This window comes from Sciurus carolinensis, chromosome 16 (assembly GCF_902686445.1).
Source record: "Sciurus carolinensis chromosome 16, mSciCar1.2, whole genome shotgun sequence".
Lineage (NCBI taxonomy): Eukaryota > Metazoa > Chordata > Mammalia > Rodentia > Sciuridae > Sciurus > Sciurus carolinensis.
This window is the reverse complement of record NC_062228.1, coordinates 65,192,123-65,215,190: the sequence shown is the minus strand read 5'-3', so window position 1 is coordinate 65,215,190 and position 23,068 is coordinate 65,192,123. Positions and strand designations below refer to the sequence as shown.

The following is a 23,068-nucleotide window of genomic DNA, read 5'->3' as shown; positions in this document are numbered from 1 at the left end:
CATCACTACCATCATCCTCACCATCACCACCACCCCCATCCTCACCACCACCACCATCAGCAGCACCATCCATCAACACCATGACCACCACCACCACATCCCATCATCATAACTACCATCACTGTCGTCACCATCACCATCACCATTATTGCCCTCGTGCTCGTCAGTCACCATCGCTATCACCTTCATTTCACCATCAGAGGCACCAGCACCTCCATCACCACTGCTGCCATCTTACTAGCATCACCATCGGCTCCATAATCCCCACGTTGCACGATGCCTCTGGTACCCACAGATCAAGATCTATCGTGAGAGTCTGTCTCTCCAGAGTTCCTGTAGTCCCCCAGAACATTGGTCACATCTTGTTTTTTGTTTTTTGTTTTTTGTTTTTGGTGCGGGGGATCGAACCCACGGCCTTGTGTCACACCTTGTTTTTAATTAGAGACTTTGGTTTTCTTTTGTTTGAAAGTATCTAGCTCCCCAAATCTTGGAGAGGGTTACACATCTCCCCTCAGAGGTCTCTCCTCCTCCTCTGGGGTGGTGGGGGTGGTGGGCACAGGCGTGCTGGGGGGCCGGGCCACCTCTGCCAGATTCTTTACAGCCTCACCCAACTGCCCCAGTCCCTGAGCAGCCTCTACCAGTCGGGCTAATCCCAGCCCCAGGACTTGGTGCTCCTGACGGTCTTGTTCCAGGACCTGGGTCAGTCGTTGCAGCTGGCCAGCCACATCCCTCACAGCATCCACCAGCTCCACCAAGGCAGGAGGCTCACAAGCCATGACCCTTACAGGAGGCACTGGGGATACACACTGGTCGAGGGAACCTGGGATCTGGCTAGGGGCTGGCCCCGGGGGGAGGTGGTCAGGGGGAGGTTGATCCAAGGGGTGAGCCACCGAAGGCAGGTGGAGGTCAGGAGTCACAGTGGGGTCGGAGGCTGAGTGTGGGGTGTGGGCAGGTGGAGGCGTTAGTCTGGGGGTCTGGCCTGTGGGTGGCTGGAAGTCCTCAGTGGACAGTGGGCCCACGTTTGGCACTGGAGAGGTCCTTGAGGGGCTGGACCCTGAGGCTGGGGAGGGGTCTAGGTTCAGTACCTGGAATGTGGGGGTTTGGGGGGTCCCTACTACAGTCAACTGGGGGTGCAAGCTGGGTTTGACCTTTGGTGCTAGAGTGGGAGAGGGAAGTTCCGTCCCCAGGGAGGTTGCAAGGGTCTTGGCAGTGATGCCTGGAGTTGAGGTGGGGTCTGGAGTCCCACTGGGGAGGATGGTGGCAGTAGGCTGAGCTGTGGCAGGGTGAGGGGCTGTGGCAGGGTCAGGGGTCACGGTGAGTTCAGGGGTCATAGTAGGGTGAGGCACTGTGGTGGGGTGAAGGGAGGTGATGGAGTCAGTGGTGGTGCGAGGGGTCCTGTTGGGGTGAGAGGTCCCGGTGGCGCCAGGGGTCATGATGGGGTGTGTGGGGGCAGTGGGGCAAGGGCTTGTGGAGGGGTCTGGGGACCCAGAAGGCTCTGGGGCTGTTTGGGGGTAAGAAGCTGTCTCCAGGTCTGGGGTGGTGTCAGACACTGGGGTCAGCTCTGAGGGCGCAGTGGGGTCAGAGGTCAGCTCTCTGGGTGAGGTGGACGACTGAGTGGAGGAGAGCGCCGGGACCCCAGCCGGACCCGAACTGGAGTCGGCAGTGGACAGAGCGAGGTCGGGCGCGGTCCAGGCGGGCCCGGCCTGGGTGGGTGGAGAAGTGTATGCGGGGTCGGTGGTCGCTTCCCTCGTCGAGGCCGAGTCGGGGGTGGGCGGCGGGCCCGATGACCCTGGCGCGAGGGAGGGCGAGGCGGAGGAGGTGGAGGCCGCCGTCCTGGCTGCCGTGGGTCGCGAAGGTCGGCGCTCGGGCCACGGCTTCCTCGGGGCACCTGGAGGGCGAGGGAGGGGGACAGAGGTCCGCCTGAGGTCAGTCTGCCCGCCCGCCCTGGCACCGCTCTGACCAACAGGAGGGCCTGGAGCGCGTGACGTCAGGGGTCGCCGGCAGACTTCGCCCGGCCCTAGTGCCCCTCCTTCTCCTCCTCCGCGGCTCCAGACGCCACCTGGCGTCCCCTGTCCTCTGTCTGAGGCAGGAAGGTCCGCGGATGCGCTGGACAGAGTCGGGAATGAGGAAGGCGCTGGGGCTGCGGAGGGCGCTGGGGCTGCGGAGGGCACTGGGCTGCGGGAGGGCGCTGGGCTGCGGGAGGGCGCTGGGGCTGCGGGAGGGCGCTGGGGCTGCGGAGGGCGCTGGGGCTGCGGAGGGCACTGGGCTGCGGAGGGCGCTGGGGCTGCGGGAGGGCGCTGGGCTGCGGGAGGGCGCTGAGGCTGCGGGAGGGCGCTGGGCTTAGGCATAGAGGCAGGGCCGAGGGGCGTGGGTGCGTTGGGATACAGAAGTACCTGGGGTGTAGGGTTGTGTGGCGCAGGGAAGCAGGCTAGAAGTAAGCGGCTGCGAAAGAGGTAGTCTTAGCAATCAAGATGAGTACTTTAAGGCAATATTTTAAACAGAATGTAGAAAATCCACAATGGGCTAAATAACAAAATTTTAAGTAAGGACAGGATCTAGTAGGGCTGGGTTAAGGGGAGTGGAGTGAGGTGGGTAGCATCCAGTCTTTAGTTAAAATTCTGGCATTTACTTCATCATTTTTTTTGCATTAATTTTGATTTTTAAAAATATTGTAATAGGATGGTATTATCTCGATTACTGTGGTTTTCACACCCCTTACATTTTGTGCCCATGGAGTGAGGAGCTGGGCTGCTCCCTGGCCTGGCTTCCCCTCAGTGAGATGTTATCTCCTTTTCGCGGATGGGAGCAGAGTGGGCAGAGCACAGGGAACTTGCCCAGGCCACTAACACAATGGGCAGGTTGCAGGGCAAGACTGGAACCCAGGCTGTTTGCACCCCAAGTCTAGGTTTTAGATCTCGCCTTCTTGGTGAGGAGGCTGTTCCTCCAGCTGAGTGTCAGAATTCGGTGGTCACTGGCCACTCATGGCTGCTGAGCACTTGAAACACCACCAGTGTGAATGAGGACCGGGTGTTCAAAACACTACCTCGCTTAAATTCAAACAGCTGCCTGTGCTGAACTGCGGTATGGAACAGCACAGCTCTGGAGACCCGCTCCAGGTCCTGGGGTCCAAGGTGCACACCCTCCCGTGTCCTCTGTGGCAGCCTCGAGAAGCAGAGACGCAAAGGGCTTGGCCTCTGCCAGGCTGTCTCCTCCCTGCTGGGTGACGGTGGGCAAGTTCCTTAACTGTTTTAATCTTAGTTTGTTCCCCACCCATAAACCAGAGGTGATCAAATCCCAGCTGAGCAGTCACGGGGAACCAGGGGGACCGTGGTTGCAGGAGGCACAACACAGTGCCCAGCAGGGAAGCTGTGTCATGGATGCCTGCCTCCAATTCCGTAGGGCACATGTGGGCGATAGGAGGCCTGACGGAATGATCCACATGAGGTGCTCCCAACATGCACTGCTCCATAATGCTAAATGTTTTTAGTCATTATTTCAAGTATATGGATGTAGATAGATATTGCAGTCTCAGATCCCAAGAGCAGTGGTGGGTTTTAGCTTCCCGAAGCCCAGGTGCAGAGTGCTAAGCTAATCTCGCTCCTCAGCAGAAAGCCATCAACAGAGACTGAAATGCCTGCCTGTTTGATTTTAATTGGAACCCTCTTTGCCTCCAATCTCTATCCCCCTCACCCTCTCCCTTAGGCACTTCCACTAATGCATTTGACATATGACCTTAACACGCATGTGCCCTTTTATAGAGTGTTTCCTAAGTGTATGTGTATTTTTGTTTTTGTGCTTTTAACTTCTGCAAAAAACCATTCAGCTGCAATGTTCTCTTTCTGACTTTCGCTTTGGTGTTGCGCGAGAATGCACATCTGCTCAGCCCAGCATGCACCTACTCACTGTCATAGCTGTGGCATGGCATTCCGCTGTGGGCCCCACGGTCTCTCTTACCCATCTGCCCTCTCCTCCAACGCCCTGATAATCAGTGACTTCCAAGGAACATCCTCTTATATGTCCCCCTGTAAGCCTGACAAGAATTCCTCCGCGATAGGTATCTGGGAGCAGGACTGCTGGGTCACAATCCATAACCACTTAATTCTGCTCAACACATCAAGACTGTTTCTGTCACGTGGCTGTTCCCAGGGGGTGGCGTCTCTCACATCCTCACCCGCACTTGGCTTCATCCACATTCTATTTTTTCTGAGCTTGTCACTGTTTGAATCTGCACTGATCCCTTGCACGTGTGAGCATTTCTACCTGAGCTCAGCCACTGGGCTTCCCTCTCTGTGAGTCACGTGCTTGTCTCTTTGCTAGTTCTTTTGGGATTTCCTGTCCCTCTCCTGTTTGCCACAGTGACTTGCAGAGCGCAGGCTAGGACTCTCGCCTCAGCTCTGTTGATGTTTCTCTGTTGATGTTTGCACGATGGTTCTGGTTGGGGGAAAGTTGTGTGCTTAACACCACCATAGCCTCCACCCATGAGGGCCAGCCTGTTGACTCCCTGCTCCAGAATATCTTGACACATTACCAAATGCACCTCGTGGGATGGCTCCAGGGGCGCCACTTGTCTGGATAGTGGCCTTGGCATCAGGATGTACTTCTGTTGGGTCTTCCTGGGGCAAGAGCTGGGTTCCCAGCAGGGAGTCTGGAGCCTGTCTCTACCCTCCAGCCCACACTGCCCAGGCTCTCCCCCAGCCACATGCCTCACCTCTGTCCCCAGAGGACCCTGGAGCTGGAGAGGGCTGTCCTGGGCTCTTGGTGGTGCCAGTGGTTAGAGTGGGTCCAGGTGTGGCTGAAGCGGGGGTCCCCTTGACCGGGCCCCTTCTGGAAGACACATCCTGTGCACGGGAAGGCTTGTCACCATCCTGGTCACCTGGAGAGACAGGAGGAAGGTTGAGTCTGACCTTGCTTTGTGCCCCAACTGGCCAGCCCAATGGAGCCAGCATCAGGCCCCAGATGGACCCATCACTCAGGCTGCTCCCCAGTCCCACAGCCATCTTGGCAACCAGCTGGCACACTCTTGGCTACCAAAAACAGAACCTGTGACAAAGACTGCTCATGGAACAAGGGCCCTTGTCATTTCAAATCCCCGCGGTTCCTGACCTTGCCTACTCTTCTTTTCCTTGGGGAAAACCCAGTATCTTCATTCATGAGCTGCCTGGAAACCTTTCTACACTATGTTTCCTAGATTTTTTGGCTGAATACACTTGGATAGCCTGTAGAACAACTTTGTATAACAAATTTATATAAATATATTATCAACATAAAGCTTTATTTAGGGGAGAACAGAAAGATAATTCAGTCTTCTAGCTTTGTTGACCAAAAAGCTTGTTTTAATATCCTCTTTCTTTTTTATATATATTTTTCAGATGCTGATGGACCTTTATTATTTATATGTGGTGCTGAGAATTGAGCCCAGTGCCTCACACACGCTAGGCAAGCGCTCTACCACTGAGCGACGACCCCAGCTCCCTCAACATCCTCTTTCTTGAGATAGAATTCCCTGCAGTTTGCTGACTGAAGGTGGTACAATCCGGTGGTTCTTAGTAGCTTCATGAGGTTGTATAACTACCATCACAATAAAAATTAAGAACAGTTTTTCATCCCCAGCACCAGAAAGGAGCAGGATTTTCATCACCCCAACAAAGAAGTCCCTGCCCATTACTCTAACCATATCCCAGACTAACTTTCCTGAGACCTTGTCCCCAGCTCTGACCTTGGAGCCCTCCTCACACCACAGAGACCTGCCAGGTCCCTCCGGGCTTCCACTTTTCCGTGAGTCCCACTCCTGCTGCAGGAAGGCCGCAGGCCTCGTCTTCACAGACACTGCCCGCCCGTCTCCAGCACTCCTCCCAGTGCTCTGCTCACTGGATCCCTAACCTGCAGGTCTCTGCACCTGGACTTTTCACGCCTCCGAGTCTTTGCCCAAGCTGTTGCCCCCACTTTCTATGAGAGGGAACCTGCTAAGACCCTCTCCCCTCCACACTCAGAACCAGGCAGAAGGGCAGTGTCTGAGACCCCCGACAAGTCAGCCATGGTCCCTGGGATCTCTGAGGCGAGCTGCCCACCCGCAGAAGCCCCTGTTCTACTACCACTCATGCACCATGTGCCTAAAGAGCAGGGCCACTTCCACCCTGGTGCCAGCATCATGGTTGCCCAGCAGTGTCTTCAGATGATCAACCATTTTTTTTTGTTTGTTTTCCTTTCTGGCACTGGGATAGAACCCGGGGCCTCATGCATGCTAGGTAAGCACGCTACCACTCGTTACAATTCCCTTTATAAATTTTATTTTGAGACACATTCTGGCTAAGTTGCCCAGGCTGGCCTCAAACTTGTGATCCTCCTGCCTCAGCCTCCTGAGTCACTGGGATTACAGCCACTACATCTGGCTCCATGCTTAATTAAATACATTTCTCATCCTTATTAAATACCTTAAGGGGATAACTCTGAAATCCCACAGGAAGGCACACTCACTAGGAAACTTTAAAACCCACTAGCAGTGCTACTGATTTAAGAAATGATGAAAGAGAAAGAAGGAAAACGGTCCATTCTCAGTGAACTACTGAAGATTTTCCAAGAGCCTAGACTTTCGGAAGACTCGACTAGGAACAAAATCGAAGCTGACTTCCTGCTAGAATATCTCCACCAATTGCAGACATACCCGGTGTACCCAGCACACACTGAGATGTTGCCACATGCTCACAGTCCATGTGTGTGTGGTTGAATTTCTTCATTAAAATATGCTTCTTTAATTTTTTTTAAAAGAAGGAACAGAGTATAGTTACAGCCCAGGTGAGCCCCAGCCACATCCCTCCCTTCTCCAGAGGGGGCCACAATGAAACGTGGCGCTCACTCTCAGGCACGTATGCACAACTGCCTCCTCGTCCGTGAGCCCCCCTGAGCGTGCTGCTTCTGCGGGCCTCTGCTTCCTGCGACGTGTGATTTGCGTGGATGTGCAGAAGTACTGTGCACAGCTTTCTAGAGCACTGTTTTCCTTCAACCTTATGTTGACTATGACTGCCCACTCTGTCCCTGCCTAGCTTCGTAAGCAAGTAACTTCTCTGTGACCCAGTGTCCTCATCTGTAAAATGGGTATCCTCAGGGCGTCCACTTTAAGGGGTCACAGGGCTGGGCACATGATACGCTATTCTTCATATTAAAGTAACGCGACTCAGGCTCTTTCTTTCTAAACCTGTGTAGTATTCCACGCTGAACGTACAACAGTGATCTGTCTGCAGGGCAGGGCTGCCTGCAGGACTCCTGCTAAGAGGAATTGCACACGTGGCCGTGTGATCCTGCCTTGCCTTGGGCTTGGCACTGACACGGAGTCACTTGTGGCAGCAGGTGTGTGTCCAAGGTGGGTGCAGATCCTCACTCCCACCTTCACCCCATATTGGTACTGTCAGAGAGTTTAATTTTTGCTGCTTTTGTGGGGAGTGGGTGTCTGGGAAGCTTCTGATTTGCCACAGACGACCCAGTTGAAGCTCAGAGAATTTGAGAAATATTACCAGAGTAACACAGCATCAGGCTTCAGACCCAGGTGTCTCCCCCATTCTAAACGGAGCCTCTTCCCTCCAGGTACAGACCCCCCAGGTCTCAACCCACTCCTGGGGTGTCTAGGATTTAGCTCAAAGACCTCTCCACCTCCTCCCTGGACAAGGTCGCCCCCCACTCCAAGCCCCCTGGATTCTTCAGGACCAAGTCTGTCCTTCTCAGTCTCCACCGTGTGGAGTAAACTCCTGAGTTTTACCTAAGCTCTGCCTTCTGCTGTTCTGACCTCTGTACCTCAATTTCCTTATCTGTAAAATAGGGCCGCGGACAGTACTTCTCTCCTAAGGTTGCACAGGGGAAAGGAATCGAACCAGGAGATACTCCTGGGACTGCGTGATACACCCAGCGCAGCTGTTCTTGTCATGATGATCTAACACCTAAACTTAACCTTGGGTCTCATCTTGGATCCTCTTCTCTCTGCATGACCCCTATGGCAACAGCCCCCGCAAAACCTCAAACCTCATCCCGCCTTCTCAGCGGGCGTGGCAGGCGCTACCTCACACAGCTACCCATCGCCTGGCCCTTCCGTTCCCTAATCTAAATTCCGCCCGCAGCCCAGATGCTCCCCGGAGCTGCAGGACCTCAACACTGATGTCCCTGACACCCCGCCCCTGCCCCCAGGGTCTCCCGACGGTACAGGTGGACCCCGGCCCCACCTCCGTCTCCTGCCCCCGCCCCTGCCCCCCAGGGCTTCCCGACGGTCCAGGTGGACCCCGGCCCCACCTCCGTCTCCTGCCCCCGCCCCTGCCCCCCAGGGCTTCCCGACGGTCCAGGTGGACCCCGGCCCCAGCTCCGTCTCCTGCCCCCGCCCCATCAGCTTGAAGACATCCACATCTCCTTCCCTGACGCTGCCGGGATCACCGCCACCCCCTGCCTGGACCTCCCAGGCTCCCCGCATCCTTCCTTGCCCCCACAGTCCCTTCCTCGGCTCGTCGCTGACGTCATGCCCCTCTGCCAACACGCCAGCACCACCGGCCCGGTCGAGGTTCCTCAAGTCAGCTCAGAGTGCTGCCACCTCAGGGCCTCTTCAGCTGGAGATCCGCACAGCTTTCTCCCTCTCCTCCTCAAAGTCTCTGTGCAAATGGCACCTTCGTTGGTGTCTCCTGACTGCCCTGTTTCAAAGCACACCCTCAGCACCCCTCCCACCTCTGCTGTTTCTCACTGCAGTGTTCCCAGGGGTTGGTCCACATGCCTGGCACACAGCTGGCCTCTGACATGAACTAATGACTGTGCCTCCAAAGGCCATCAGCCAGGAAGCTTCAGGAAACGTTGCTGTGAGGAACTGGAAAGTGGAACTCCAACCCCCCTAAGCCTCCAGTGCCACCTGCCGTACACTCTCCCAGGCTTACATGCAGACCCGTTCAATCATTAATTCAAGAACGAAGTAAAACGTCTCTCCTGAGTTCCAAGCACCATCCTAGACAGAACCATGGTAGACAAAATAATGTCCCCCACCTCCAAAAATATCATCCCCTCATCTACAAGATCTGTGAATATGGCAGAAGGGATTTTGCTAGTATGATTAAAGATCCAGACCTCAAGATGGGAGATTATACTGGACCCAAACTAATCATACAAATCCTTAAAATCAGGGAACTGGGGCTGGGGTTGTGGCTCAGTGGTAGAGTGCTTGCCTAGCATGTGGGAGGCACTGGATTTGATTCTCAGCACTGCATATAAATAAATGAATAAAATAAAGGTCTATCAACATCTAAAAAATATTTAAAAATCAGGGAACCTTTGAAGTATAGTGACAAAAGACGTGAAGACAGAGAAAGGCTCAGAGAGAGCAACACTACTGACTTTGAAGATGGAGGAAGGGTCAGGAGCCAAGGAGTGCAGGAGGCTTCCAGAAGTTGGAAACAGCAGAGAAGAATGTTTCCTTTGGTGTTTCCAGGAGGGAGTAGCCCTGCAGACATTCTGATCTTAGCCCAGTGAGACCTATGCCTGACTGCTGATCTACAAAACTGCAAGAAAATACGTTCCTGTTGTTTTAAGTTGGCAGCAATAGAGATGGCTACAGATCCTTTATAGAGTTTAAAATCTAGCTGAGATTGGCAGCATCCATGCAAATATCTAGCAATGCAAATTTCTCCCCTCTAGTCTTTGCCCCTCTGATGATTCCCTTCCTGCTCTCTTCTGCTGGAGAAATAATGCCATCACCTCTGTGAGGTCTTCCTTGATTTTTCTACTAAAAACAACCACTCCATCCCTGGGCTACTACAGCTGCTGTTCATTTTCAGTAAATAACTCTAACAACCGCCGCTTTATGGTTTGAAGCAATTTCACACATTTTGCTCTTTGGATTGGGACCTGTCGTCTCCCATCTAGTTCTGGTCCCCATGGAGCCTAGATTGGAAGCTGGTGGGGGAGACGGACTCCAGAACTCCAGCTTTTAACTAAGCAACATAGACCCCAATCCAATCCAATGAGCAAAAATGTGTCAAGTTGTTTAAAACCGATTCCCATCATGGCTTCTGAGTTACAGATTACATTTCTGAGGCTTTCTTATCCCCATCTGAAACATGGGGGTAGCAACAGGCCTTATGCCACCTGGTTGCCGGAATCGTGCCCAGTTCCTACCGCCAGAGGACGAAACGGGGGCCCCAAAGAGAGGTCATTTTTGCATTGCTACTGAAGATACGAACCCAGGCCTCCCATTTCTCCCACGCCCAACCCCACCTCGCGCTCGCTCTCAAGTTTCTTATTAGATTTGCACACGAGACTAGATTTCCCTCGCGCACTTGGTAATTCTGCGTTTACTTGTGCTGCGGGAGACCGCCTCCGCAGGGTAGGTGCCCAGCAGGCGGTCATCTCCGCCACGAGGGGGCGCTGCAAGACAGGGAGGCCGCGCCGGGTTGCAGGGGACAAGGGCGACGGAACCCTGGCCACATCCGAAAGAGCAGCAGCACACCTGGGAGCTCCAGATCCCGGCTCGGGAAGCGGGACGGGGAGCCCTACTCCCGCTTTGACTCCCCCACCGAGTCACGGAGCCCCCAGGGCCGGGTCCCTCCCCTTCTCCCTCTCTCTGTGGGTGGCTAGAGGGCTCCACACACCTCCGGCGCTTCAACCCACCTCCATCGCCGTGGCAATGGGCCACCCAGCCAATCAGGACGGGCAGCGCCCCATGACGTCACGAGGCTCCTGGAACGCCTGCCCACCGGCCCCGCGTGCGCATGCGTGCTGAGCGCCGGGGAAAGGCGGGAAAGAACGCCAGCGGCCTGATGCCCGGAGGAGTAACCTGGGTCACCTGGGCGGGAACCCGGCGGGGCTGGACGTTACAGCGCGCCGGGGAGTGGGCGGAGGAGGCCCGAGGGAGGCAGCAGAGCGAGAAGGCGTGCTTGGAGAAACGAGGGACGGCTGGAGGCCGCGCCCAGCCTCGGCGGTGAGAGGCGCAGAGGTGGCGGAGGGAGACACGACGCGGTGCCCTGGGGGCTGACGCCAGGCGAGAGCGCGAAGTGAGAGGAGGAGAAAGACACCTGGGCGACGCGAGGCACCGAGGGGGAACCGCGAGGTGGAGGGACATGGGTGCCAAATGGGACGAGGGGAGGAACTGAGCAGGTGACACGAAGGGCGCTGCAGGGAGCCGCCGCGCGCAGTTTGCGGCCGCGGACTCAGTCGGTGAGGACACGGGGGGGGGGGGGGGGGGAGCCAGCTGGCAGGGGCACTCGGGCCTGTGGCGGGCCGGCGACGGCGCCCCACTCCAGGCCGCCCGCCCGGGCCGCAGCCCGCAGAGTGGGGTGCGAGAACAGGTAAGGTTCTGCTTCTTGGGGACGAGGATGGGCGACGGGTGCCCCGGGCCGAGGGGCCTGGGGATTCCCCCAGAGGCTCTGGATTAAGGGACCACTTCCCCGAGGCCCTGGTGAGACTATGAGGACCGTGGGCTCAGGACTTGCTGTGCAGCTGTGATCTCAGAGCCTCATGGTGTCTCCTCTGGTCGGCTCTGGAGGAGGGCTACCATTGAGTGCAAGGAGGAAGTGCATTTACGGGCTCTGGATCAAGAAGAGCCTGTCCAGAGCCCCAGAGGCCTAGGTCAGCTCACTTAGATCTTTCTGGAACTCCTTAGGGAAGGGAACAGAGATTTCCAGAGGCCCCTTGGCCACCCTGCCAAACCTCTCACCTGTGTCTGGAAGTCGCTGTGTTGCTGGAAGGGGGACCCCTGGGCGCCTGGTGGTGCCCCAGGAAAGCATGTGTTCAGACCCTGCTGCGGTAGTAGTCCCTTTGGCCAGCTCCTCTCCTGAAGTGGGGTCCCAGGTCCAGGGAGGATAATCATCATCGTCTGTATAGCCTTGGGAGAAATTGGGTAGTGGTTGATGCAGTTCCCTATCTCAGAGGTCCTTGCACTGCTTCCTCCTCTTTTGGAATTTCCTGGAGCAACTGTTTGGTGCCCCAACTCTGACCCCTCTGATCCAGTTCTTTTTATTGCACCCTGGTGCAGTCACCCTGCACCCCATTCCCTCCTCTGCCTCCCCTTGGGAGACTGTACCTACCAGTGCATGTAAGCCCCACATCTTCTTCATGGTCACAGTTGTGATTCCCCCATGGCCGTGAGGGGCAGTCACTTAGTGAACTCTCTGTCCCTTTACAGCCCATGTCATCCAACCAGATGGGCCCCGTCCCAGGGCCATAGTGAGTTTTGCCTACTCGGGGCCGGACCTTTCCACAACCCAGTTCCCAGCAGGCCACAGTGGCATCCCTCAGATCCCAGTTGTCATCACAGACTGTCCCCCAGCGTCCAGCATGCCATACTTCTAGCCGGCCAGCACACCTGTTGGGCCCATCAGCCAAACGAACCCGAAAGGGGCCTGTGGGTAGAAGGCCCTAAGGTTAGAAGGCAGGGGCAGCCCACCTGTGCTCCCCACTCCTTTCTTCCACCACTCACCTGATTCCCCAAGGCTGCTAGCAGTGGGGGAGGGGACTGAGTCTTTGGATGGCTCTGGAGATCCTTCTGGGATCTCAGCAGATGTCTCCAGGGAGACCTGAGGGCTTTGCTTGACAGTGGCCTCAGAGGTAATTTCTCTGGGGCTTTGTGTGGACAGCATTGCCACAGTCTTTGAGGTCCATTCCCAGGGTGCCTGAGGAGTCAGCTCAGTAGTGGTGTGTGAAGTCAGTCTGTGGGGAGCCTCAGAGATCAGCCTTTTTGGCTCAGAGGTTCCTTTTGGGGAGGCCTCAGTAGTCAGGATTGTGGTCTTGGAGGTTGGTTCTGAGAGGTTTGGGGTGCTCAGGCCCCTGGAGGGTTTAGTGGTTGACATCCCAGGAGGTTGAGTGGTTGGTCTCTTTGTAGTTTTGGTCACCCACTTCTTAGTACTCTTGGGCATTTTCCCTGAGGCCTTCGTGGTTTTCTCGAGCACACTGGAGGTCAAACTTACAGGGGGTTTGGTAACCAGCTCTCCTGGGAGCCAGGCATCCTGATCTCTCCCCATCCCAGGGAGCCAGCTCCAACTGAAAGGGTCTGAGATGGTGTCCAGGCCAGGGGTCCCTGGAAGGCAGGTGGGAAGGAAGAAGAAGATAGAGACCATGACAGCCGTATTTGTTCAGGCCCCTCCTCTAGCTGGTCACCAAGTTCCCCTTCGTTTATTCATTTGTTCATTCCTTTGTTCATCCATCCCACAGTGTGTACTGAGCACCTCCTAAAAGCCACATACTGTCAGACCCTGGGGATACTGTGGTGAGCCAAACCCAACACCAGCTCCTGCTTTCTTGGCATTTACAGTCTGGATGTGAGGAACCTCTCTGCCCCCCTCATTCCTGTCCCCACCTCTCCACCTCCTCAGCCTCTGTTTTGAATCAGGGCATAACTTCCTGGACCTTCAGATGGTTTTCTCTACCTCCCTGGCAACTCTTACCAACCACCAGAGTGGCATCAGGTCTGACAGACCACTCATGGCTTCAAGTTCTGTGGCTCCATGGCACTCAGGAAGAGTAGAGGGAAGGGCTGAGTGTCAGTGGAGTGGTCTCCATTTTTTGGACATTACTACTCAGCTTACATCTCTCTTGATAGCACATGTATACAGTCAGGAGTTAACTGCGTGAAGAAAGGCTTGCCCTTTTGCTCCTGGCTACTGGGGATGACTTCTAAACCCTTGAATTATCTTCCTGATAAGAGTTTCTTGGTGTGATGGGGGACTTGGGCCATGCTAGAGAGTGTGCTAACAAAGTGATTGTGGCCAGCCATGTGAGCACGACCAAGCCCTACAAAACCAGGATACCAGAGCTCAGAGCAGTATCTTTGGTTGGTGGTCTTTCCTGTGTGTTGCCACATATCACGGCACAGAGTTCAGCCTGTCTCCAAGGCCCACCCTGTGCACCTCTTCTCTTGGCTGATTTAAATCTGTGTCCTTTCACTGTGATGAGCCGTCACCCTGAGTACAAGCCTCTGATTTCCGCAATTCCTACTGAAGTACTGGAGCTAAGGGTGACCTTGGGGACCTCCCAAAGTATGTGTCACATGGGCTTGCAGTGATTTGTTGGTGCATCTCTTGCCCTATATGAGCTGCGAGCTTCTCAAAGACCAGGACTGTGTTCGTTCCATTCTGGGGACCCAGCACCTAGCTCAGCATCTAGCACTTGAGTTGAAACTTCAGTGAATGTGGGCGAATGAGCACAACTGCTCTGCCTGGGATGATTTGAAGCTGCCCTCACTTTGGCTTCTGTCCACCCCTCCGTGCTTCCATGCCCACTTCCTTTCACCTGAGGATAAAGCTCCTTTCATTGTGGGGGGGTTTCTCTGATTTCTGGAATGAGGAAGAGGAAGACACTCCATGGTTGGGAGTCCCAACCACTTGGTTTGCTATGACTTCCAGCAAATTACTTAACCTCTCCATGCTCAGCTTCTTCCTCAGTAAAATGGGCACAACATCCCCTGGCCTAAACTCGTGCAGTTGGAACGTGGCCATGTGTATGAAAAGACTCAGTGCGGGGCTGGGCCGGGGAAGCGCTGGGTCAGTGTCAGTGCCAAGGTGAGTTTCCATTCCCCTCCTGGAAGCCTCCTCGAGTGTGGGTGGCTGTGGCGTCCTTACCTGTGCAGGTGACCCCGACATCCTCATTGTGAGCGCAGTTGTGCTTCCCCCAGGGAGCAGCAGGGCAGTCAGACAGTGAAGCCTCTGTCCCCACACAGCTGACGTCGTCCAGCCAGATGGGGCCTGCGCCCCAGCCAAAGCGTCCCGCAGCAGGGTCTGGCTGCCGAGGCCCCCCGCAGCCCAGCTCTCGGCAGACCACAGCTGAGTCCCGTGTGTCCCAGCTGTCATCACACACTGTCCCCCAGCGCCCATCATGCCACACCTCCAGTCGGCCTGAGCACCTGCTGGGCCCAGCCACCAGGCGCAGCCCAGGGGACCCTGGGGTAGAAGAAATGCAAAGAATTAGAGCCAGTCCTCCGACTTCATCCACCTTTGACTCCACGTGAGTATCCCCTCGTTTACCCGTCCTTCCTTCCAAACAGGTGGTAGTCATGGAGGCAACGCTCTTCTGCATTGGCCACCGACAGTCAGGCACAGTTGGGTGGCCTCTCAGAAAACTAAATGTAGAATTACCATGTGATCCAGAAATTCCTCTACTAGGGAGGTACCCCAGATCAACTGAATGCAGGTGTTGAAATGTGTGCAAATGTTCATGGCAGCACTGTTCACAGTAGCCCAAGGGTGGGAATGACCTAAAGGTCCTTCAGTGTGTGAATGGGTAAACAAAAAGGGGTATTGGTCTTGGCAGTCATTTCATGGATACAGCCCCAAAGCACAGACAATAGAAACAAAAATAAGTGAGACTTCATCAAACTAAAAAGTTTCTGTACAACAAAGGAAATAATCAACAGAGTGCAAAGGCAGCCTATAGGAGGGGAGGAAACATTGGCAAACCGTCTGTCTCACGGGTTAGTCTCCAAAATGTGAGGACCTCTAACAAGTCAAGGAAAAAAAATCCAGTAACCTTACGTAAAAGAGGCTAAGGACTTGAATAGACATTTCTCCAAAGACAATAAATATGAAAAAGAGTTTATCACTAGCCATAAAGGAAATGAAAATTGAAAGTGAAATGAGTCATTACCTTATACCTGTTAGGATGGTTATTACCAAAAAACAAAGGGCAGCAAATGTTGGTGAGGATGTAGGGAAACTGGAACTAGCCAGGCGGCACACACAACTTGGAAGACTGAGAAGAGGTTCTCAAGTTCAAGGCCAGACTCTGAACTCAGTGAGATTGAAAAAAATAAAAGGTTGGGGATACACCTTAGTAGTAAAGCACCCCACAAAAACAAATTGGAACCCTTGTACACTTTGGTGGGAATGCAGCAACATAGTAGTGCAACTACTATGGAAAACAGTATGAAGGTTCCTGAAAAATTAAAAATAGAACTATATTGGCCAAATTATATTGTTATGTTGCCTCCATGTATGGATATGTAACAGTGAATGTCACTGTCATGTACAACTACAATGCACCAATAAAAATATGGAAAATAAATAAAAATAGAACTACCATATGATCTAGCAATCGTACTTCTGAATGTATATTCCCCAAAATTGAAATAAGTATCTCAAAGAGATATTAGCAATCTTATGTTCAATACAGCACTGTTCACAATAAATGAGCTATGGAAATATCCTAAGTGCCTATCAACTGATGAATGGAAAAATAAAATGTGGCACGTCACTAAAACAATACCATTCAGCCTTTAAAAAGAAAGAAATACTCTCATTTTTGACAATGTGGATAAACCTTGACACTGTATATATGAAATAAACCAGCCACAGACAATCAAATGCTATGTGATTCTACTTATGCGAGGTCCCTTGAGAAGCAGAATTCATGGAGATGGAAAGTTGAAAGGTGGCTGCCAGTGATTGGGTAGTGGGGAAGGGGCCTTCGTTCGGGATGAGGAAGTGCAGAGATGGATGGTGGTGATAGTCGATAACAACATGAACAGCTGATGCCAGCAGCTATACTCTTCGGAATGGTCAGGGGCTTGGTCTTGTTAGGTGGACAGTGATGCATCACTTACCAGTGGGGTACTTCTGAGAGGCGTATCATCAGGCAGTCTCACCACTGTGCAGTGTCCTTACACAAACTGAAATGGCTACAACTTCACTAAATGATACGATCTTACGGGACCACTGCTGTATGTTGGGGTCTGCTGTTGACCAAAATGTCATTGTGTGATATGTGACTGTATATTACCAGAAGTCAAAAAAAGAACATGGGCTCTGAGGGCCTTGGCTCTTCCACTTTTCCGCTGTGCTGCCTTTTGGTAATGTGGGCTACGCCAGCTGGAAGTGTCCCGTGAGCGGCTGCAGCACTGACTGGATCGAGACACAGGGAGCTCACAGTAGCCTCCATGAGTGTGAGCCAGTTGGCTTTTATTTCTCAGAAGAAGGGACAAGGCCTCTGGTGATTCTGCCTACAGTGACAGCCAGTCACCCCCGAGGTAGGCCTTTTCCAGCCTTGAGACAGCCCTATCAGTTGTGCCTTTTTATTTTCTGTATTTGAAGCTTGTGTAACACGAACTTAGAGGCTGCTTTTACTAAAGGACACTAACTTCACTTGAGCCTGCAAATGCCCAATAGTGAACTAAAGGGATGAAAAACCCTTGGAGTCTCTCCCTGCACTTTGTACCTGTCTCGTTTTCTCTGAGTCACCTTGGATTCCAGGAATAACAGGTCTGATCAAAAAACATCTTTTGATGAATCAAAACTACCTCTCAATAGTCACTTTCTTACCCTTCTGACAAGTCCCACCTGTCCTGAGACTGTGATTACCCTTATCACAGGTCCGTGATCAGCCTCAGAGGCTGCTTGATTGCATACTTGTGACCCATGTAGTTAATAAAATTTGGAACCCCAGGTCAGCACCCCCCAAGGACAGGGCTAAAGACACTGGTCCCCTTGTCTTCCCAGTATAACTATAGTGATTAAACCTCCTTGCCTGCTTTCCACCATTACTTTTTCTGCTTGATTTTTTAGGGTGAATGGCTAGATTTGATTTGTTGGGGTCCAGTCACTGAATCACCTGTTTCTTCCCACAGAATCCACAGCACAGTCTGCTGCCCACATTCCTGCTTGCCCCTAACAGGTCCTGGTGCCTGCCCTGTGGCCCTGCATGACCCGGAGTGCCTGCTACCCTTGGAAACTCAGTAACAAATTCTTGTGGCCACCGTCTCCTGATCTGTGGACCTCACATACCTTAGTATAGTAGAGCCTACATTTTAAAACAACAGCCATCATTGGTCTAGTCCTTTCAGGACCTACGGGACCCAGGACACAGACAAAACCATTTACCCTATTTTCTAAGAACCAGAGGCGCTCCCTGGCAAGAAAACCAAGGAAATTCCTGAGCAGGACTGTTACTTAGAGCTAGCCAAAGGGGCTTGTGACAGTCCCACAGCCACACCATGTGGCATGAGAAGTCAGGAGCTTGATATACTGAGCTCTCAGGCCACCATCCTCTCTACCTAGGGACAGTTACAGCAGGCAGAGCCCTTGTTCAAACATGATTATGGATTTTAGGATGGTGTCAGCATTAAACCAAACCCTGGTCCTTCTGAGCAGGCAGGCCCAGCTCTGTTCCACCTTTTTGCAAGAGGCCCCCATGGGACTTTTTGGGCAGGAAGGGACTCACCAGCTTCTGGCCCAGGCTCCCAAGGAGCAGTAGGAGAGGCTGGAGGGGGTGAACCGCCTGCTGTCCCTAGGGTCTGGCCCATTATGGTGGAAAGTGGGCTGGTCGCTGCCTCCCTGGGTGCTGAGCTGTTGCTGTCCACAGCAGGGGCCGTGGGGGAGACGAAGCCAAGGGGCATGCCTGAGGCAGAAGGAAGCCATTACCACTACTGCCCGGCTTCCACTGAGCCTCCACAGACATCCCCAGCCAAGCCTTCAACATCCCTGCCTGGGGAGAGGTGTGGGTGAGAATAAGGGAACAGGAGGGCAGGAAGTGGAGATGGCTTAGGGGTGATGAGGGAAGGTGCCCCAGGAGAGGGGAGATGCTTCTGCCAGAGGCAAGGAGGCCCACTGACGACTGCTGGGGTGAGGCTCAGCCTCCGCACTGCTGACATTTGGGGCTGGAGTGTGTTGCATTATAGCATGTTGAGCAGTGTCCTGAGCCTCTGTCCGCTAGGCACCAGTAGCACCGCTTCCAGTTGTGACTATCAAAAATGTCTCCAGACACGGCCCAGTGCCGCCTAGGGGAGCAAAATGACCCCCAGTGGAAAGCCTTGCTGTGGAATGAGGTTAAGAGGATTAGGGGGAAGTGGGAGATTTGGGCAGAGCAACTGAAGGGAGGACAGCTGCACCCCCACTTCCTGCCCACGCATCCCAGATCCACCACGCCCAGTGCCCTGCCCGCCCCATGGTCCCACCCATCCCCCCTCACCATCACACACAGCCCCAGCATCCTCCCGATGGTGACAGTCATGCTGGCCCCAGGGTCTCGCTGGGCAGAATCGTAAGGCCGTCTCGTTTCCCCGACATCGAAGATCATCCAAGATGATGGGGCCAGCCCCCTCTCCAAAGAAGGCACCCCCTGGGGCAGCCAGCGCCCCACCACAGCCCAGCTCCCTGCAGGCCACGGCAGCATCTCGAAGGTCCCAGGCGTCATCACACACCGACCCCCATCGCCCACCATGCCAGACCTCCAGGCGGCCAGCACAGCCATGGGGGCCGTCAGCCAGGCGCAGCCGGGGGGCAGGTCCTGGGTAGCAGGAAGGGAGGTCAGGGAGACAGGAAGCTAGGGTGGACGAGGGGGCACGGAGCTCTGATGGGAAACGAGGGGGGAGGGGAGGGCAAGAGGAAGGCAGAAGGGAGGGCAGGAGGGCAGCCCCGTGGGCCTCGCCCCAGTTCCATCACAGGTCCCAAAGGGGAGTGACCTCTAGAACACAGCTGGACGCCATGTTGGGTGGGGGTAAGGCGGGAGGTAGGGCTCACCTGCTGCTACCCGCCCTGCCTTTGTCTCTCCAGGCCCGGTCACCGTCCTCCCTCCCACCTGCCCGCCTCAGCCTCCTGGTTGCCCAGAGACAAGGAGCCCACCATGGCAGCGGGCAGGAGGCTCCTTGCACTCCAGGGCCCTGCTGGGTGGTGAGACAGGCATTCCGAGCCAGGACCTGCCCCTTAGCCACCCTCCCATTTCCCCGGGAGAATGACCGCAAGTGCAGAGGATGGGGTGGTGGAGGGACAGACCTGGGGCCAGGCTTTCGGCAGCTTCCTGGAAGCAGGCAGAGGGAGCTGGGGTCTGAGGAAGGTGGGGATAGGGGACAGCCCCAGCCCCCGCGTACCAGTGCAGACCAGTCCGGCGTCCTCACTGTGGTCACAGTTGCTCCGACCCCAGGGGCTTCGGGGACAGTCCCGGAGGGCCTGCTCTCCTCCTCCACACCCCACATCGTCCATCCACACAGGCCCCGCACCAGGCCCAAATCTGGAACCCCCAGGAGCAGCCAGCGCCCCCCCACAGCCCAGCTCCCGGCAGGCCACAGCAGCATCCCGAAGGTCCCATCCATCGTCACACACGGTGCCCCAGCGCCCGCCGTGCCAGACCTCCAGGCGGCCGGCACAGCCGTGGGGGCCTGAGACCAGGCGCAGTCGCTCTGGGTAGGGACAGACCAGGAGGGAGGGGGACAGTGAGGGGTTTGTCTGACTGCATCCTGAGGAAGCAGATCCAACCCCCTCCGCCTCTCTTCACCTGGGAAACTGCAGCCCAGAAAAGGCGGAGGCCTGAGACCTGCCTGCCAGCAAGCCCGTGCAGGACAGAACCACGGCACAGGCTCACAGGCTGCCGGCCGGGACCCCGGTCTCCCAACAGGGGAGGGGTCGGGAAGAAAAGGGGAGAGCAGACCTGACTGAACGCAAGAGGGGGTGCAGGGAAAGCTGGGATCCTTGCAGGGCCATGAGCCGAGGTCGGAGGTCCTCAGCCTAGCCCCGTCTCAGCATCCAGGTGTGGGGTGGGACGTCTGCAGGGAGCTCACCTGGACGTGGGGCTCCAGTCAGCAGAGGAGCCCGGGTGGACTTGGCCGGCTTGGGTGGCCGGAGGCTTTTCTTCCGGGGGCCACTCTGGAGGGTCCCAGCTGGGCGGGGGACTAGGAGAGGACACAGGAGGACAGGAGCTGAGACCCCCTCCTTCTTGCCCCCTGGAGGCCAGAGCTCCCTTCCTGAGGGCCTCAAGTGACGGCATGCTCTTGGGTTGTGCCGGGGACACTAGCAACACTTCCCTCCCGTGGCTGATGTGGGGCAGGAGCTGGGGCAGGTGTGCACAGCCCCTCTCAGCCTCGGGGCTCACCCTGAGTCACAGGGGGGTCCTCAGAGCCAGGGCTCAGGTCCCCAGACAGCCCCAGCCATGGACCCCCATCTGGGGGTGATGCTGAGTCGTCCCTGGAGGTCGCCACTCGCTGGCCTAGAGGAGAAGACAGAAGCTATGAGGGGTGAGGAAGCAGAGGGTCATTGCCCCATGGGACAGGGCAGGGTCTGGTATGCCTGGGGTCCTGGGGCTCAGGAGTGACTATCAGCTGGGGTTCCAGAGGGACGGGACACCTGACTTCAGGGAGGCAGGGGTTGGGTGTCTGCAGGGCTGCTGGACAGCTCAGACCTGTGGGAACGCAGGACTCGGGGCCCCTGGGCCACCTCCAAAAAAGCTGCCCCAGAAGGAGGGGAGCGGGTCCCCTCACCTGCACAGACGACGCCGGCGTCCTCCTCATGAGAACAGATGTGGGCCTTCCAGCCCCGGTGGGGGCAGAGGCCCAGCTGCCCCTCACTGCCCCGGCAGGCCAGCTCGCTGAGCCACACAGGCCCTGCGCCCTCCCCAAAGAAGGCGCCCCCGGGGGCGGCCAGCGCCCCCCCGCAGCCCAGCTCCCGGCAGGCCACAGCAGCATCCCGAAGGTCCCATCCATCGTCACACACGGTGCCCCAGCGCCCGCCATGCCAGACCTCCAGGCGGCCGGCACAGCCGTGGGGACCATCAGCCAGGCGCAGCCGCTCTGAGGGGCAGAGGGAAGGCTGGCTGTGACTCCTGTCGGGGACGCCGCCGAGGCGGGACTGTCTCACAGGGTCCACCAGCAGACCAGCCAAGTGGCTGGTGGACTCTGCACCTGGGTTCCTGGGTACTCAGGGACATCTGAGGTGCTGATCCCTGTGGCATGGTCCGTCAGAGTGCTGTGGGGGTGGCCAGGGACCCAGTAGGAGAGTGAGGCAGACAGGGAGGCTTCTTGCCGGGTGAGGCCAGAGGCCAGACGGGAGGAGAGTTGGGACACTTACCAACAGCCTGGATCCCCACCAGTGCTGCTGCAAGGGAGGTTGGACAGGGCAGAGTGAGGGACAGGCCCCGGGGGTCTTTCCCCAGCTTAGACACACCGAGACACACACACAGACTTCTCCTACCTCAGGACCAGAAACCCTGCTGCTGGGAAGTGGACCCGGGCAGAGGCTGGGACAGGACAAGAGGTCCCTGCGGTGGGGGGGCCCAGATGCCTGGTTCCTGAAGTCAGGGCTGGGACCAGGTTGAAGGGTGGGGTGATCCCCCACCAGGTCAGGGCCAGGGGCACGCAGGGGCAGGTCCCTTGGGTTGCTGAGAGGGTGGACAGGGCATGGAAGGCTGGTTCCCTGAGGGATTAGGCAGGCAGATGTCAGGATGACCCAGAACACCAGGGTCTGGGCTCTGGAAGTCTGAGTCCCTAAACTGGATGAACTAAGGGGTCAGAGGTGGGGGCCCAGGCCCTCGAGTCCCCCAGGAGAATAGGTCACTCACCAAGGAGACAGGCCAAGACCTTCATGTTGGCAGAGTCCAGGGCAGGGGACGGGTGAAGGGGAAGAGGGCAGGGGGGAGGAGGGCAGGCGTGGGAGGAAGGGACGCGCCTGCGAGGCTCCCTGGACCCGCAGAGGAGTAGGCCAGGCTGGAGGCTTTGCCAGGAGAGAGGCTGCAGGGAGGCGGCAGGGGACAGGAGGGGGAGGGGGCTGGCCCAGCTGAGGCGTGGGGAGAAGGGGGAGGCGGCGGGAGGGAAGCGTCCAACTGCAAACACCCACATAGAGGAGGCCAGGCAGGCTCGCCAGCTGCCCCTGTGCTCAGAGATGCTGAGGGGATGGCAGGCTCAGGGAAGGGAGACAGCAAGGGAGCGGGCACACCCTGCTGCCTCCTCTCTTGTCCAGTCAGGGAAGTGTGGCTGTGAGTGGGCAGATCTGGGGCGCTCCTGCAGCAGCAAGAGGGCTTGCAGCCAGACACCAGAAGGGACTTTCTGGATTAGGAAAAGAAACTGAGAAAGCCCTCTCTTCCTTTGACAGCCCCTACTGGTGGACCTGATATGAAGCCCTCAGGCCCCATCTGAGGAAGGAAAGGCTGAACTTCAGAGCCCCCAGAAAGAACGGGTGGGGATGGGAAGACCCAAGCCAAGGCTTGAGGAGGGGGAGGGAGTTTCTCACACACGCAGGCACACACACACACACACACACACACACTCCCCACCAGGCAGCTGCAAGGGGAAAAATGTGGTAATGGGGAGCGTGACTCAGAAGCCTGGCAGGGCCGCTGCCTGAGCTCACTGCCCCCTTCCCCCAGC

At 56.0% G+C, this 23,068-nt stretch overlaps 1 protein-coding gene across 3 annotated transcripts; it reads right to left on the bottom strand.

The window, feature by feature from the left end:
* Positions 1 to 348: 348 nt before the first annotated feature.
* Positions 349 to 22,985, bottom strand: Ssc5d (scavenger receptor cysteine rich family member with 5 domains). 3 transcript variants are annotated; one of them, XM_047529885.1, is made up of 14 exons: positions 22,264 to 22,984; positions 21,774 to 21,800; positions 21,188 to 21,496; positions 20,803 to 20,916; positions 20,492 to 20,602; positions 19,805 to 20,113; positions 18,907 to 19,224; positions 18,160 to 18,336; positions 14,571 to 14,888; positions 12,434 to 13,030; positions 12,042 to 12,356; positions 11,672 to 11,839; positions 4,709 to 4,873; positions 352 to 1,888 (listed from the first exon to the last, which is right to left on the bottom strand). In XM_047529885.1, the coding sequence occupies exons 1-14, from the start codon at positions 22,538 to 22,540 to the stop codon at positions 498 to 500; spliced, it is 4,596 nt and encodes a 1,531-aa protein (XP_047385841.1). In that variant the 5' UTR covers positions 22,541 to 22,984; the 3' UTR covers positions 352 to 497. The 3 variants fall into 3 exon arrangements, with proteins under 3 accessions (XP_047385844.1, XP_047385841.1, XP_047385842.1); XM_047529888.1 differs by lacking the exon at positions 12,042 to 12,356 and having other exon boundaries at positions 349 to 1,888; positions 22,264 to 22,985; XM_047529886.1 differs by lacking the exon at positions 21,188 to 21,496 and having other exon boundaries at positions 354 to 1,888; positions 22,264 to 22,983.
* Positions 22,986 to 23,068: the final 83 nt, after the last annotated feature.